At 34.1% G+C, this 17,627-nt stretch overlaps 2 protein-coding genes across 7 annotated transcripts in view; one reads left to right on the top strand and one right to left on the bottom strand.

Moving 5' to 3' along the window:
• Nucleotides 1-632: 632 nt before the first annotated feature.
• LOC102603594 (5-methylthioadenosine/S-adenosylhomocysteine deaminase-like) overlaps nt 633-17,627 on the top strand; it is a 17,907-nt gene continuing 912 nt past the window's right edge. Inside the window, exons 1-11 of one of the 6 annotated variants that reach the window (XM_006363715.2) lie at nt 633-728; nt 2,191-2,408; nt 3,289-3,461; nt 3,944-4,102; nt 4,360-4,509; nt 5,000-5,143; nt 9,852-9,969; nt 10,289-10,461; nt 10,549-10,604; nt 11,398-11,500; nt 11,602-12,005. In XM_006363715.2, coding sequence (XP_006363777.1) covers nt 2,207-2,408; nt 3,289-3,461; nt 3,944-4,102; nt 4,360-4,509; nt 5,000-5,143; nt 9,852-9,969; nt 10,289-10,461; nt 10,549-10,604; nt 11,398-11,500; nt 11,602-11,691 — 1,368 coding nt within the window. In that variant the 5' untranslated portion in view covers nt 633-728; nt 2,191-2,206 and the 3' untranslated portion in view covers nt 11,692-12,005. Of the gene's footprint in view, nt 729-2,159; nt 2,409-3,288; nt 3,462-3,943; nt 4,103-4,359; nt 4,510-4,999; nt 5,144-9,851; nt 10,009-10,288; nt 10,462-10,548; nt 10,605-10,677; nt 10,773-11,397; nt 11,502-11,601; nt 12,006-17,627 lie in introns of those variants that run through there. The other 5 variants (XM_006363714.2, XM_015303612.1, XM_015303615.1 and 2 more) reach the window with 5 other exon arrangements.
• Nucleotides 12,239-13,510, bottom strand: LOC102603254 (stearoyl-[acyl-carrier-protein] 9-desaturase 6, chloroplastic-like). The gene is made up of 2 exons (XM_015303617.1): nt 12,879-13,510; nt 12,239-12,780 (listed from the first exon to the last, which is right to left on the bottom strand). Exons 1-2 carry the CDS (start codon nt 13,491-13,493, stop codon nt 12,310-12,312), a joined length of 1,086 nt encoding a protein of 361 aa, XP_015159103.1. The 5' UTR covers nt 13,494-13,510; the 3' UTR covers nt 12,239-12,309.

The raw sequence follows: 17,627 nt of genomic DNA, 5'->3' as shown, positions 1-17,627 counted from the left end.
AGCAAAATGTACTGTAACTAATCTTTGTTAGTTCTTTCTAGGGATAAGGGTCTGAAAAATACCTCAACTTTGGTCGGATTTGCTGTTGCGATACTAAACTTTCATAAGGACCTATTACTTCCCTAGACTATTTAATACTGTATTTTTTATCCCATGAACTATTTAATAGTGTATTTTAAAGGTATATATGTGTCCACGTGGACACATTACTATTTATAATTTTACATTATTTTTTATGTCCACGTGGACAAATATATATGTTTTTTTTACCCCCTGAACTATTTAATAGTGTATTTTAAAGGTATATATGTGTCCACGTGGACACATTACTATTTATAATTTTACATTATTTTTTATGTCCACGTGGACAAATATATATGTTTAAAATACGGTATTAAATAGTCTAGGGAGGTAATAGGTCCTCATGAAAGTTTAGTATCGCAACAGCAAATTCGACCAAAGTTGGGGTATTTTTCAGACCCTTATCCCTTCTTTCTAGTATATTAGAAGAGTGGGTATAATTATGTCTGCTTGTGGTCTTTTTTTATTAGCTGAGGGTATTGTGGTAAATTCAACCTGTTGTCCCACATTCTGCTTACTCCACGTGGTTGTGTGTCCTTATCTTCCTTCATCTATTGAAAAGGAAAAAGACGGAGCTATTTCTCTTCAAGGTTCTTCAGCTACTACTATTTCCTCTTCAATCTTTTCAAGTACTCTTCAATTTCAAGGTAATTTTTTCTTCTTTCCCTGCCTTCCTCTTCATTTTTTTAGATCTGATTTCTTGTGTTAAGTGTTTTCCCTTCACATGAGAAGTCGGAATGAAAAATAAAACGAACTAAACTTTAATGTTGATTGTTAAGTAGAAATTGTCATCAGTTACGAAAGCGGTGGTCCACATAGTAACCTTTGTATTTAACGATGTCTTTATTGATGTTCAAAGATTAATATTAGGATTAAATTAGACATTCTGTTAAGCCACCACAACATAGCTATTTATATATGTAAAAGGAAGGAAAAGACACATTTTGCTTTTGATTAGCCATAATTTTGAGGTGGTTGTAAAGACATTTTTGTTACACTTGAAAATTATGTGTTTAGGGACTTACCTGGATAAAATTTTGGGTTCATATCGATGGGCACTCGATTGAGTAATTTCCAAGTTTGTTTTTAAATTTTACAAAATTAGAAGTGGCTAAATGGATGGTTCATCTGTATATGATGCCACCTAATGACAGTGTTGAGCCACAAGGACTACACTCCTCTCTTTTCTAAAAGAGAGTAGATTATACATGTTAAGATCTGTTGTATTCCACCCTTAGTTGTGATGACATTTTCTTTGTGTAGAATACTAAAAATGAAGAGGCATAACACTTGAAGAGGCTTTCCAGAAGAAGCCGTACAGCCCCTACTACTAATTAATTAATTCCGCATGACAAGTTTCCGTTTCATTGTTAGAATGAATTTTTTTCCAGTTTAGAGAATATTAGTTCATTCACAGATGTATGCGTTGTTATAGCAATTATGTTATTGGCAAAATTGATGTATTTAAACTATCAGACATTTTTTAAGGAGTTGTATCTTATTGACATAATTAATCATGTTTGCTGAAAATGACCTTTTTGCTTGAGATTTCATTCTCAATGTATAATTAGTTAACATTAGTTGAAGGAAAAGTTTCTTCGTTCAAAAGTAATTGCCATTCTAAAGAAGTATAAATAAGGACTGTTGCAAAGCTCGGAGGATATCAGTACGATCCTCTATTACTTGTCAACACATGCTTATATGATATGTCAGTCTTTTATTAAACATCTTATCTGGAATCAACTTGCCCCTTTAAAAGCCAACCTTATCACTTGGAAATTGCACTCTCTACTTAGTTTAGTGACTTCATTTATGCGAATAAGACTTTACGCAACAACCAAAAATCATTTGGAAACACGAGAAGTGTTGCCAATATTATCTAGTTTATTAAGATAGACTACTATTTTTCATAGCTGATCAACTAATATGAAACGAATGGAGAGAGTACTACACATTTCATTGAAGTTAACGTCCACACTTCCACATGCCTTTGTGTTCAAACTACACATAAACAATTAATTGTTTTATCATCCATATTTTTGACTTTGAATTGCACATCAACTCCTCCTCCTCCTCAGATAACATTTTTGACTTTGAATTGCACACCAGCATTGGTTTAGTCAAAATGGAAGCAACAAATACAATTCTCATTCTCAACAATGCTATCATTGTTACCATGGATTCTCATGACCACGTTTTCGTAGATGGAGCAATTGTTATACAACACAACTCAATTATAGCCATTGGCAAATCCATCAACATTCTCACTCAATTTACTTCTATCTCACATCAACTCATTGACCTCCGCGGACAAATTCTCCTCCCAGGTCTTTCCTGCTTCTCAATTCATGTGACACACTTAGAATTCACAGAGTTAATTAAGTTTTCTTTTAGATATTTAAGTTGTTAATGATTGTGATTGATAATAGTACGTAGTTTTTAAATATATAAATTTTATTAAAAGTTCAAAACTCTCTGTGTAAAGTTTAAAAGTTTCAACTGTGTCATATAAACGAAACAGGGGAAGTATTTATCACTTTACCAACTTAATCCTCTGTTCCAAATTACTGACAGTTTTTTTCTGTTTAAAAATGTGTAACAATTTAAATTTGAACTTTTTATTTCACTCTTTTTATAGATTTATAGTCATGTAAATTTCTAGGATATATATTTTTTTGGCTTAATATATCAATGTCTTTTAACTTGGATCAGCGGTCTATGTCTTCTAATTTTGAGCGTGCACTACTTAAAACTTGTATAAAATTGAACAAATAGACAGTCTTATGTGACGTCCTACATGACAATTTTGTTCTAATGTGGCGTCCTATTGTGTATTATGCCACATTAGGATCTCTATTCCATTAGTCTAATAGCTTCTTTGATCAAGCTTTTGAGAAACCAAAAATGTTCTTTTTAAATAAAAAAAAATAGTTTAGTGAGTTTAAGTGTTTGATCAAGTTTAAGAAAATGAAGTGTTTTTGAGTAGCACCAGAAGTTCCTTTTAGAGTGTAAAAAATATATTTTTTCTAAAAGCATTCTTGCGATATAAGCTAAGCACAACTTACTGCTCTATTATTAAGAAAAAAATTATAGATGTGTGTCTACCACTGTCACAAATTTGAAATGTTTAATTTTGATATGAATGTTGGATCAGTATTTTCATTCACTGAATTACAGTTCTTGGTACTTACAATTTTTTTTGTTTAGGTTTGATAAACACACATGTTCACACGTCTCAACAATTAGCGAGAGGAATAGCTGATGATGTGGATTTGTTGACATGGTTACATGATCGCATTTGGCCTTACGAGTCCAACATGACGGAAGAAGATTCATTCATTTCCACTTTACTCTGCGGAATCGAACTTATTCACTCTGGTGTAAGTGAAATTGCAGTCAATAGTTGTCTGAACTATACATGTTGTAGATAAATTTGTTTGAGTTTAAGTTCTATGTACTGGCGTGTAAACAATGTTTACAAACTTGAGTCACTTAGAAGGTAATTCCCTATACAACTTGTTTGGATGGTTTAACGTATTGTATTGTTAGTTCATATGCAATGTTTGTTTTGATTGTTACTTAAATAATATTTGACGTGATTGCTCATTTTGTCTTAACTTATTATCTAATGATCTTATTTCATCTTTTAATAATAGCTCTACTCTGTAGCCTAATTTTTTTGGTTGGTTTGTCATTCAAAATGAAAATGATATAATCTATCCAAATATTGTATTCATCAAAATGATACAATACAATACATTGCTATATATAACAGGTTAATTACACGGATAGTGCATAATTTACATTGTTTGTGCATATAACTTAAATCCGATGTATTTATGTTTGTTGTTGATGGAATCAGGTTACATGCTTTGCCGAAGCAGGAGGGCAGCATGTGTCTGGAATGGCAAGTGCAGTAGAAGTATTAGGCTTGCGTGCGTGTTTGGCCGAGTCAATTATGGACTATGGTGAGGGTTTGCCAGCTTCATGGGCAGCTAGGACTACTGAGGAGTGTATTAAGGTTGGCTAAGTTTGAAGTTTCACTTTCGAAATGTGTTCGACTAAATTTTCAAGCATTTAATAGACATTGTTTTGTTGCTTCCAGCATTCCTTGAACCAATTCATTTCTTGATTCTTGTATTGAAATCATTTAGCTTGAAATTTTTTCATTAGCTCTTTAACTGCCAGATGAAGCTTGGTAATGTTACTTCAGAGTTGCTAATTTGAAAAATGTTTGTTGCTTAAAGTTACGAATGTAATGTTATTTCAAGGATGCAGTCACAGAAGGATCTGTTTATGAAACACCACAATACAGCAGATGGACGTATCAAAGTGTGGCTTGGGATAAGGCAAATCATGAATTCAACTGATCAGTTACTTACTGAGACGAGAGACACAGCAAAAGAACTAGAAACCGGGATTCACATGGTATATCTCTCTCTCAACTAAAATACAATACAAGATTTATATGTATACAAGGTTTCTATCAATGAAATAAAGAGAAAATGGTCTTTAGTCATCGTCAAATTTAACCATGTTTACGCATTTTACTAACGTCAGTATGAGTTAATAGAAAATGAGAATTTGTATACTGGACGAATATGTTCTGCTTTACTGATCCTGTATGTCCTCTGCAGACGGCTCTGCTACTAGTGAGATTTCAGAGTTTTCCCCTACTGTGACGTCTAGTAAATGGTTGTTAATGATAGTCTTTTTCTCATTTCCAACCCGTTGGCATTCATGAATTTAAATCAATATGTTCTTGTATCAAAGAAGATGCATTTCAACAGATAAACGAGGTTTTGTCGTTCTGCTGCCCCTTAAAGGAGAATATGTAAAAGAATGTTGTATGCAAGACGAATAAGTGTTAAAAGGATTTGTCAACTCTACTGATGTCTTAATGTCTCAACTATTTCAGCATATTGCGGAGATACCGTATGAAAATCAACTGATTGTTGAAACGCGAGGAGTTGATAATGGAACTGTTACATATCTCGAGAAGATCAAGTTCCTGCAGAACAATTTGTTGGCAGCACATACTGTTTGGGTCAATGAGAAAGAGGTATATATAAGCTTATTTCCCTATTATTTGATCTATCTGTCTTAGCTAGTTCGGCCAGCTAAATTTGTGTATCTTGTTCGAGTTTGTTTCTTGGTAACATGGCTGACTAAAAGCAAGAGGAAAGAAAATGGATATTTTTTGGGAAAAACTACCTATCTAGACATACTTCACTACCATATATACATATTTTACCTCTAGTTTAAAAATATTACATATAATACCATATATTTTAAAAGGGAAAGTTAAATCAGATATACAATCCCATTAAATATGGTATTGAATGATTATCTTAAAATTATATCTCCTCAATTAATGGGACATTAACAATTCAAATCTTTCTCTCTCTTCAATTCAGTTGTTTCCCTCCCCAATCCCACAACTCGTTTGCATCTCACCCCCACTCCCCCACGTAATTCTCACACATCCACCATTACCCCTTCTTCCTTAACCATCTCAATACATGTTTGCATGTACTAAATTCATAACTAACTCTCCATAATCAACACTATATAAAGAGGTAAAGTAAGATTGTGTTCAACTATTCCGAGTAACAATAAGAGACATCCTTGTCATACCAAACTCTGTTTTGAACATCACTTTTCAAAGTAACAACAAGAGATATGCTTAACATGTGCACCGGTCAATAGAGCCTCACCCCAAAAGGAGACTGGCTACTTTGCTTCTGAAAGCAACATCCAACTTTTTCCATCAAGGTCATGTTCATCCTCTCTGCCAAACCATTAAGCTGAGGAATCTTAGGAAAAGTCTTCTGGTGTCCAGTACTGTGTTGCTTACAATATTCATCAAACGGTCCACAATATTCACCACTGTTATCAATACGAATACATTTCAACTTCTTTCCTATTGCTCTATCAACTAAAGCCTGAAATTGCTCATATATATTGACTTTAATGAAATATTTTCTCCTATTGTGTAATTGTCATCCATTCGTAACAGTTCTTGGTTTGGCTCCTAGTCTTGATTTAGAAATTGAGCAGATGGATGTGAAGATGCCTTTTCTTCATGGTGATCTAGAAGAGATTTATATGGAACAACATGAGGGCTTCAAGGTAAAAGGTAAATTGTAAACTTAAAAAGGATCTCTACGGCTTATAACAAGCTCCTAAGTGGTACAAGAAGTTTGAATCAGTTATGGGGTAGCAAGTCTACAAGTAGACTTCCTCTGATCATTGTGTGTTTGTACAAAGATTTTCCGATGATGATTTTATCATCCTCTTGCTATATGTGGATGATATGTTGATTGTGGGCAAGAATACTTCCAGAATTGGCGAGTTGAAGAAACAGTAATGTAAGTTTTTTTGCTATGAAAGACTTGGGTCATGCTAAGCAAATTGTGGACATGAGGATTACTAGTCTCAGAGATGAAATAAAACTTTATTTGTCATAAGAGAAGTACATTAAATGTGTATTAGAGTGATTTAACATGAAGAATGTTCAGCTTGTTAGCACACCTCTGTTCGGTCATATGAAGTTGAGCAAGAAGATGTGTCCTGCAACAAGGGGGGAAAAGAGAGCATGGACAAAGTTCCATATTCCTCCATTGTCACAAGTGTAAGGTATCCAATGATATATACTAAACCTGATATTGCTCATGCAGCCAGTGTTGTTAGACCATCTCCAACCCAACACCAAATTTTACATAATTCTTATTTGGTGTAAAATTTGGTGTTTTGGAGCTCCAACCCAACACCAAATTTTACATAATTCTTATTTGGTGTAAAATTTGGTGTTTTGGAGCTCCAACCCAACACCAAATTTTACACCATTTTGGTGTGTGAATAGTGTTACACCAAATTTGGTGTAACACTATTCACACACCAAAATGGTGTAAAATTTGGTGTTTTGGAGCTCCAACCCAACACCAAATTTTACATAATTCTTATTTGGTGTAAAATTTGGTGTTTTGGAGCTCCAACCCAACACCAAATTTTACATAATTCTTATTTGGTGTAAAATTTGGTGTTTTGGAGCTCCAACCCAACACCAAATTTTACATAATTCTTATTTGGTGTAAAATTTGGTGTTGGGTTGGAGCTCCAAAACACCAAATTTTACACCATTTTGGTGTGTGAATAGTGTTACACCAAATTTGGTGTAACACTATTCACACACCAAAATGGTGTAAAATTTGGTGTTTTGGAGCTCCAACCCAACACCAAATTTTACACCATTTTGGTGTGTGAATAGTGTTACCCCAAATTTGGTGTAACACTATTCATCACACCAATTCACTTTATTGAATACTTTAATATTATTTCATTATACAAAAATTTTAATTAAACATTATATAAATTGTATGTTTTAATTAAATCTCTTTTATATTTAATTATTTTTATGTAATATTTTTATAATATTAATTTTTTTTTTGATAACCGAGAAATCCGTCTGTGACCCGCCCTTTGGACCAATCACAGCCTTTCTAAAACTCGGTGGATAATGGGCCCGCCCCTCTACCCTTCTCCACTTAAATACCAGGCTTCGCTTTGCATGGTGTGGGGCTTGAACCTGCGACCTAAGCCACAAATCCTCCACCTTTTGCCACTTGAGCTAGGCCTTGGGGGCTTTTATAATATTAATTTTGGATATAAAAGTTAGCTTTTTTTATAAATTAATATTTCTATATATGCCTTTTTCTAAAAAATTAAATTTATGTTAATTCTAGTATAAATTATATTTGGATACAACTACAATTAACCTTCACAAAAATAAAAATGCAAATAGATAAATTATTAAACAAATAATACAATGTACTTAAAAATAACCGAAAATAATAAACATTCAAACAAATAGTTTTATATGAAACAACTATAAAAGAAAATAATATGAATTATATATGGTGAATGTTTTAGAAAGAATTTGTTTTATAAAATAAGAAAATATAAATGAAATAAGAAATAATAATATAATAATGAAGAGAGAAAAATATTTATTTTTGGTATAAAATTTGGTGCAGTGGGTTGGAGTTGATTTACACTAAAATAGTGCTGTATAAATTTGGTGTTTGGGTTGGAGATGCCCTTAGCATGTTTCTTGAAAATCCAGGAAAAGAGCATTGGGAAACCTGAAGTGGATACTCAGGTATCTGAGAGGAATTTCAAATGAATGCTTGTGGTTTGGAGGATCAGATCCAATCTTAAGGGATACACATTTGCCAATATGACAGGTGAGATCTATAATAGAAAATGGTGGTTACTGAAGTTGGCAAGGAGATGATATGGCTCAAGCGATTCCTTCAAGAACTTTGATTGCATCAAATAGAGTATGCTGTCTATTGTGACAATCAGAGTACAATAGACTTGAGCAAGAACTCCATGTACCATAAAAGAACAAAACACATAGACTTGAGATATAATTAGATTCATGAGCAAGTGGAGAGTGAATCATTTCATGTCAAAAAGGTTCACACAAGTGAAAATTATGTGGATATGTTGACCAAGGTGATACCAAAAGATAAGTTTGGGTTATGCAAAGAAGTTGTGGGCATTAGTACTAACTAAGAAGATAGAAATACCTCTTTTAAGTGCATGGGACTGGAGGGGGAGATTTGTGTGGTCAAGCCCCATATTACATGATTCAGGTGAGAAAATCTACATTTGCTGCATATTGCAGCATCCAAATCTTGCAACTTTGTCAACCATATATTTATTTCGCAAGAGAAAGTCGAAGAATAGATCCGCAAGTCTGATTTTTTTGTGGTCATTGTGATGTCACTGATGACATGACACCATCATGGACAACTTTCTCCCTATAAAAGGAGCTCAACAGCTTATTTGTTTAATGCACCACATTGAGTGAGGTGAGATAAATATATCTGAGTATTAGAGAGCAGAGTGAGATATACCAGACTGTATAAAAACATATTTTGTTAAGAAAAATAGAGTGTGAGCTATTCTATCGTGAGGTTAAAAAACAAAAAGATTGTTCTTTCTTTTTTGAATGTGCAATAGTCTATTAAGTATTGTACTTGTGATTACCACTGTAATATTCCTTGTTATAGTGGATTAGTTTGCTCCTCTTGTCCCATGGTTTCCCCTTATTCAAAAGGGTTTCCCCGTAAAATTCTTGGTGTCACTATTTTTGCATTTTATCCCCATTATTTCCACCTCACCATCGTCCTTGATAGAACCCACAGTTCGACCACCATGATCTCTTAATTATTCCAGCTAACTGTTTGAAATTGAAGTTCCTCAATTTTTGCTGCTGAAAGCTGACTAAATAAGCCTGATTGGTTCATTTCCTGAGCAAGAAAAGTATTTAAGTTATGCCAATTCGTGTTTGTCTTCTGTCTTTGCTCATCCTAAAGAAGGGGAGTGTTCTTCTTTGCAAAGATCTAAATAAGAAAACGATGATGAAATGTTTCTTTTAACATGGCAGTTTCACATGCGGAGATAAGAAAAGAGTAACATAAGCTCTTATTGCCCCTTCTATGAATAATTATACACTCATTACATATCAAGTAAACTAAAGATTGTCGGGCAAAACTCAACTAGTTCTCAATACAACTTCGAAATTCAGTCTTGTTGCAGTGCTAAAAGTATCTCGACTTCCCTGGGAAATAATGTTTATTGCCGCTTCTTTTTCACCAAGAATGTTTACTGTTTATTTTCTTTCAAATAATTATTATATCTAGTTGTTACTATAATAAGCCATTTTTCAAATTTTTGTTTGTTCACTGCTATTCTGTCAGGTTGATTGTCTCGCAAAGGCTGGAGTCAAAGTATCGCATTGTCCTGCTGCTGCAATGAGAATGCTTGGATTTGCCCCCATTAAGGAAATGCTCAGCGCTGGTGTTTGTGTATCCTTGGGTACAGACGGTGCACCATCAAATAATAGAATGAGCATTGGTATATATTGATGTGTTGCGATTCTTGATATATTGCCTGTTATAATTGTCTAAACTCCCTATGGTACTGTGTTACCGGCACATTTCTATATTTGGTATTCATTTACTTTGTATTGCTTAGAAATGTTACTAATATATCGCATCTATCCAAGAATGACTTTAGCAGCTTCCTTGTATTGTCCATTTATCTTGCTTCTCATTAGCGAAATTCATATGCTCGATGTTATCTGTCTCTTGAACTTCTACATTTCTTGTGATGCTCCGTTGTAATTTTGGTGTAGTTGATGAGATGTATCTGGCCTCTTTGATCAACAAAGGGCGTGAAGTATTCTCCACGGGAACCACTGATCCTACAGCTTTGCCTGCTGAAACAATCCTCAAGATGGCCACAATAAATGGCGCCAAGTCTCTACTTTGGGACAAGGAAATAGGTTCGCTCGAGGTTGGGAAGAAGGTTGGACACCTTGATTCTATCTATGATGAGATTTTCCTGCTGTCCGATTTCATCTTACAGGTTTACTCATTATGAACTACTTTGCAGGCTGATATCGTTGTGATCAATCCTTCTTCTTGGTCCATGATGCCAATTCATGACTGGTATGTGAATCATTTTGATTTTGTTTTATGCATTCTGGTGCTAAGCATTTTCTAAAAGTTCCATCAATATCAGACTATTTTTTTGATAACCGTGGTGTTCGGGCCAGCTTCTGTGTGCCTCGACTAATTCCACGGGATACGTGTCACTTCACCAGCAACAAGTACAAGGTAACTTTGTTCACCAAGGCTAGGACAGATGAGAAGAAATCACCTAGTATTTTTTCTCTCAGGGGGAATTTAAACTTGAGACCTCATGGTTCTCAACCCACTTCATTAACCACTAGGCCACACCCTTTGGTGCAATATCAAACTATTTAAATCAGTCCATATATCCTGCTTAACAAGTTGAGCTTCTTAGATTTTCATATTGATTGGCACAGTTCCTCAGTTCCCACTCGTACTAATTTTTATGCCCTCTAGCACAAATAATGTAACTCGAGAAACTGTGCCACCTAGCTTAGCCAGTGCATAAACTTTCATCTTTGCAAGTATTTCAATTGTGGAACAGTAACATCATAATTTCAATTTCCTCCGTCTTTCGTTCTAGTTTTACTTGTTGCCCATGTAGCTATAAAACCTCGGAATATCGTTGAACTACATATAATACTATACTAAGCTGTTAGCAATCTGTGGATAACACTATCCTTGTAAATTTGTATGGAGTCGGTAAGCTTGTTCTCTCTTATTGGTTTCATTCGATATATTGTACTTTCAATTATTCCGGTTTATGATATATCAGCCTTTTTAGTGGTCACCAGAATGTTATACTAGTTTCTTTTAATGACTTTTGCAGCATTTCCAGCCTTGTTTATTGCATGAGAAGTGAGAATATCGTCTCTGTTATGTGCAACGGCTGTTGGATTATGAAAGATAAGAAAATCTTAACCGTAGACGAGGTATATATTGCATACTTATAATCATACTGTTTCATATACTTTGTTAGGTTAAATATGTATTCTGTGAATTGAGTGTCACATTGGAATTTTTTTCTGCACAGGAAGACGTTCTATCAATGGCCAAGCATGCCTCTGCTGAACTTTTAAAGAGAGCAGGCATACAGATTCCGAACAGAATGAATTTTGTGTGATCTCTTGTGACTTCACTGTGTAAAGCTGTTTGTAATGTTAAAAAACAAATAAGAATTTGCTTTGTAATTTCAAGGTCATACTACTGATTGTTGGTGATTAGACAGGATATGACACAATTTCAGCTGATTGAGGACATGACCCCAGATAGAAAAAACCTTCTTGAAGGTCGAGGGTTGGGAGTTTAAGACAAAAGGGTAATAGGTAGTCGAGTATGTTGTTGTACTTCTAGTAGTATGATTTAGATATCTCATAGTTTTTTCTCCGTGTATTAATATTTGTTGCTACACTTATTTGGTGCATTGTTATTTTGTTTTCTCTTTTCCTTTCTTACTTTCCTACTTTTTTGAGCTGAGGGTTTATCTGAAACAACTTTTCTACCCCGCAAAATAGAGGTAAAGGTTTGCTACATCCTCTACCCTTCCAAGACTTCACTAGGACGTATCAATATAGATTTATTAATATAGCTTAGCCAAAAAGGCTATTAGTGAAAGGATAAGCTTTTGGTTTACATACTTCTTTCAAATGATCAATTCATCTAAACACTCACTTCTTTATTGAAAATCCAACTAAATTTCACTCGACATGGCTCTACTTTCTTGGCTCGATTTTCCAACTTCCTAACTGTAAGGAAATTTGCACACAAAATCCTGTGCACTCCTCGTTTCCCCTGTCAAGCCTTCAAGCTTTTCCAATTTCCATCGTGTTATAAAAAACTCTACTATTTCAGCATAATCACGAGTTGTGTAAACCCCTAGCCTTTGGGAAACGGCGGAGTAGTTCTCAAATAAATTCGAATCTTGCCCATCATACATGAGATGTTGTGGCATCACAATTCTCTTCTTCATCATGTTCGCAATGGCTAACATAGTTGTATTTGGATCCACTTCAAGCAATTTCTCAACAATTTTTATGTAGGCATTCTCATGCCGCTTCTCATCTGCTGCAATGGTTCCACATATACGGGATAGTACAGGGTCTCCGGCCTCTTTAGCTAGCCTAGCCATATTGCCATGCGACAAAAATGTTGCTCGCTCTTGAAATGATGTATACACAAAGCCCATATATGGATTGTTCTCTGTTCCATTGTCCTAATAAGATATACAAACACGATATCGTTAGTTTATTTTAAGAGTACAAAATGCATATAACAGAAGGGATAGTTTATTTTTGTGATAATTACAATTACCATTCCAGCTCGAATAGTATATTGCATTGTCTTCTCAATCATCATCATATCAACTCTGCCCGAAAGATAAATGTAAGTTCGTAGTAAATCACCATGTCGATTCTCCTCAGCCGCCCATGACCGAGTCCAAATTGCCCATGGACATGAACTAGACCCAGTCTCATCACGCACTCCATCCCACGTATTAATCATGGTTTGATAAGTAGGTAATGAATCCTCAGCTAGCATATTACCCACAAGCATAACAAAATATTCGTCGGGAAGCCCTAAAACTCGTTGTCTTAGTGCCCAAACCTCTTCGTTAAATCCATCGAACCCTTGAGAAGGGTCAGGGAGAAATTCACTAGGCTGCCAACATTTCTCTATGGGCTTGCGAAAATCAAGGAGACTTTCAGAAACCCAAGATTCTAATGACTTGAAGACTTCTAGTTTTTCATGTGGCATTGAGTGAGTTACGTGGTGGCGTGATGGAGGCGGCCCTATAGGTGATGAAGCCACCGCGGAGACCGGAGAAACCATTTGCAATGATTTGCAACGGGGTATGGTGGTGGTTGTAGGGGGAGGTGACGCCCATACAATCGATGGAGTGAATTGGGAGAAAGTCATAGAGTGCATGGCTAATGAAAGTCAAAATGGTGTTATTGCGTGACTATTACTGTTTACAAGGAGTCTTATTTATAGGGATAATTTGTTGAGTTTCCAATTTAGTTTTGAAATATTTGGTGGTGGGGGGGGGGATGGGGAGTGAGGAGGGAAGCGAGCGAGATAGTCATGTATCCTAGGTCAGAGGCGTATCCAGGATTTCGGCAAAATGGGTGCACGATTACGAAAAAAATACATCTTAAATATAAATTTGATCAATTTGACTTTTAAGTTCTTAATATGAACCATTAAACTTTAAAAATTATAGGTGCAAAATATATAATACTACTAGTTTTAAATTTTAATGCACACATTTGATTTAATTATATAAAAAATTTACAGTGCTAAATTATTTAGGAATTTTCAATGTAACACACTTAAAATTTTTGAAAATTTTAAGGAAAAAAACAAAAAAAATTAGTTCAAACACCAAAAGTGTAACCGATAACCACTTATGGTGAAAAGAATGGAAGAAGAGAAGGAAAACGAGATGACTGAGGGGCCAATTAGGAAAGTTAATCCTATATCCGGTCACTTTTGGGCCAGATTGGGTAATAAATAGTTTTATTTCGGATGTTGTTTGGACACTATTTCTCAATGACCATGAGTCCAAAAATTGATTTTAAAAAAAGTAATCGATAACCACTTGGAGAGTTGCTACTCAAAAAGACAAGATAGATATAAGATTATAATTGATATCCTCACTTAGAGAGGTATACCCAATCATCATATTATTATTATTTGATACTTTAAATGTGGGTTCACACATCTATATTTAAATATTTTTCTTAAAATATAACACTACTATATATGATCTAGAGAGGGGAGTATGGGTTCACGTGAACCCATGGCACCCCCTCTAGATACGCCCCTGTCCTAGGTACGTGCGAATCACACTACTAGATACATGTATCTGTATGTATCTTGTGTGGATCGCATGTATTTGGGATACCAAACACATAGGAGAGTGGCGAGAGAGATTTGATCTATATTCTAGATATATGTAAATCCACTTGGATATAGTGTATCAAAAATAAATAACACATAATTGTAACCTTGTGTATCCCGAAATACATGTATTTATACATATCTAGACGCAGAAAAAATTAATAAGATTCATAACATTACAAAATCTAAGTAATTAACTCCTAAACTAGTGACATTTCTATAACTTCCATTTATTTTAGGACGGAGGGAGTGATAATTAAGGAACAGTCGAAGATGTAAATGGAACTATGTAGATACTACTTCGGATTATTGACTTTAAAACTAAGTAATACATATACTATATCAAAATTGTCATCCTCCCTAAGGCAGCATATATAGATAGTGTAGTAGATTGTTGGACTTTTATATGGAGCTACGATGGGATCACCTCCAGTATTGTTCAACGAATTCATAGATTTTTTAAAAATAAAATTTATCCACCCAAACTTTTACTTTCCATAGTGATATAGGATTTGACATAAATCACTACCATATTTATTAGAAAAAAGACATAAAATGACACTTAAAATTGTCCTGAGTTTTCAAAAAGACACCTAAAATTTACCGGCGTCCTATTACCCCTTGAAACTATTTCAAATCACAATAAATAAACACTCTTGACCCATTATCACAGCAGTTGTGTTCTCACATTTGATAAGCGCGTGGAGGAGTAAAAATACACCCCCCAAATCAGTGTAAAAATGACACGTGGCACTGACAATTTGAATTTTCTTCTTTATTAAAACACCCACTTCCAATCTTCTCCAAAACCTCCATTGATATATGTTGTAGAGCTTTCCATCTACAACAAAAAAATAATTCTCCATCCTCAATGGAATTTTCATCTAGCTTTACTAGCTTCAATTTTTTTATTTTTTTTTGTTTTAATTAAAAGTTATGAGAACAACTAATTTGTAAATCTTGAAAGTGCAATTGCATACAAATTTCAAAACTAAATCAATGAAGAGACATTCAAATTCAAATCAGTCCTAAACTAACACAACATACGCATGAATAATAGCTAGCAGAAGAAGAAAATAACAACAAATCACTATAAAGACGATGATTTTTCAAAAAATACTACTATATAAAAATAATATTTTTTAACCGAAATCTGCATTCAAATCAAGAAGCAATTAACATGTGAGCCTTCATTTCTTTGTTTTAACTCCATAATTCAGGAAATTATCACCGCAAAACAAATTTATCGTGACTATTGAAATGCTTTAGGGCTTTGATCATCAAAGAGAGAGATTAGAGTCAAAATTTGAAAGGGGTTTAGGGTTAAATGGAGCGGGTCATGATTAAAATGTGAATGAGTCAAGATTTTATTCAATTTTTACTAAATGGGTTGGAAAAAATATGTAATTATATTGGGTGAGACTCACGCTCAAGTATTGAGAATGCAGATTGTGTAAAAAGTATGTATTTATTGTGATTTTGAAATGTTTTATGGGTAATAGAACACTGACAAAGTTAAAATGTCTTTTTAAAAATTGGGAACAACTTAATGTCACTTTATATTTTTTTCTCTATTTATTAATAAATTAAATGTACATAGGAGGGGGACATAAACTTTTTCACTTCCCCCAGTGATATAGGATTTGGCATAAACCACCATCATATTTATTAATAACTCAAATGTACATAGGAGGGGGATATAAATTGTTTCACTTCCCATAGTGATATTGAATTTGTCATAAATTGCTACCTTATTTATTAGGATTAATTACCAATATACACATCTTTATTTTTTTTATAATTTTCGTTATTTCCTACTATTTTAAAATATTTCCAAAATTCCTTATTTTCACCCAATTCTCAAGTCAGCCGGATACATAAGTATTTTAGCCTTAACCCGGCCACGTTTTTTCCTTTCTTTTTTCACTCCTTTAATCTCTCCTAATTTCACTCCACAATCTTATTAGTTACATTTTTCATCTAAACCACTAAATTAGGTACTTTTCATATTCTCCATTGTTTTATTTTTTTATTTTTACCCTTTTTTCCTGATACATATGATTCTCCATTGTATTTGATTCTCCATTTATCCTTGTTTTATGCAATGTATCATATTCATATTTAAGGTGTTGATACATAATCTTAATGTTGTTGAATCTTCGATTAATTTTATCATGTTCAATATAAATGTACTTGATACATAAACACTACTTAATGTATCATTTGCATGTATCAAGTTTTTCAAAGTATCATCAATTTTATTCAAATTTAAAAGGCTATATAGACAGTAACAAATCAGTTGTCTGTTATGTATCTACACTCTTTAATATTTGTTCAATCTATCCAACTTAGAATGCGATCTATTGTCACACCCCGAGCCTACACCCTGGGCGGGACTAACACTTGAGAACCATTGCTGGCCCCAAGTGAACCCTTGGCCTGACTTACTTACTCAGCGGAAGACTTTAAGCATTAAGAAAAGAATTCAAATGCAAGGTAATCAACTGTCTCAAACTAAACTCATAATGTTTTATAAATAAATATTTAACTTGGCCAAAGTGGCAACTCAAATCTGAACATAAGTCAATAACAAGGTAAAGACAAATGACTAACTGACTGTCTATCTATGAAGCCTCTAGAACTGAGATGGATGTCGGGACAAGACCCACGACATCCTAATGAACTAAAATACTGAAACAATAAAAGGGATCCTCTGGAAGCAAGGAGGCTTACCAATAACTCTGGAGCTCAACTAGAATCAACGATGAGCTGGATGTTGATCTTGGTTACCTATATTTACATCATAAAAAGATGCAGGCCAAATGGCATCAGTACATTGAATGTACGAGTATGCGAGGAGAATTCTAAAACAAGACATAAGCTTGAAAGAAACTGAAAGAACAAACCTGGTCTGAACTGAACTGAACTGAACTGAACTCGTTTGAATATAAAGCAATAACATATATGCAATATAAAGAAAAGCTTTTAAATCATGGATATCAACTCTGTGTATTTAGAAATCCCATAAGACTCTGTGTGTATGCAAAGATACAATATAAACTCTAAAATGTATATAAAAATACAAAATACTGCTATGGGAGTTTCTCTAACCGACAACCACAACTTAAGATCTATTGTGATGATACATCATTTTGCCTC

The sequence above is a fragment of the Solanum tuberosum genome, unplaced genomic scaffold, assembly GCF_000226075.1.
Source record: "Solanum tuberosum cultivar DM 1-3 516 R44 unplaced genomic scaffold, SolTub_3.0 scf00457, whole genome shotgun sequence".
Taxonomy (NCBI): Eukaryota; Viridiplantae; Streptophyta; class Magnoliopsida; order Solanales; family Solanaceae; genus Solanum; species Solanum tuberosum.
This window is presented reverse-complemented; position numbering and strand designations above follow the sequence as displayed.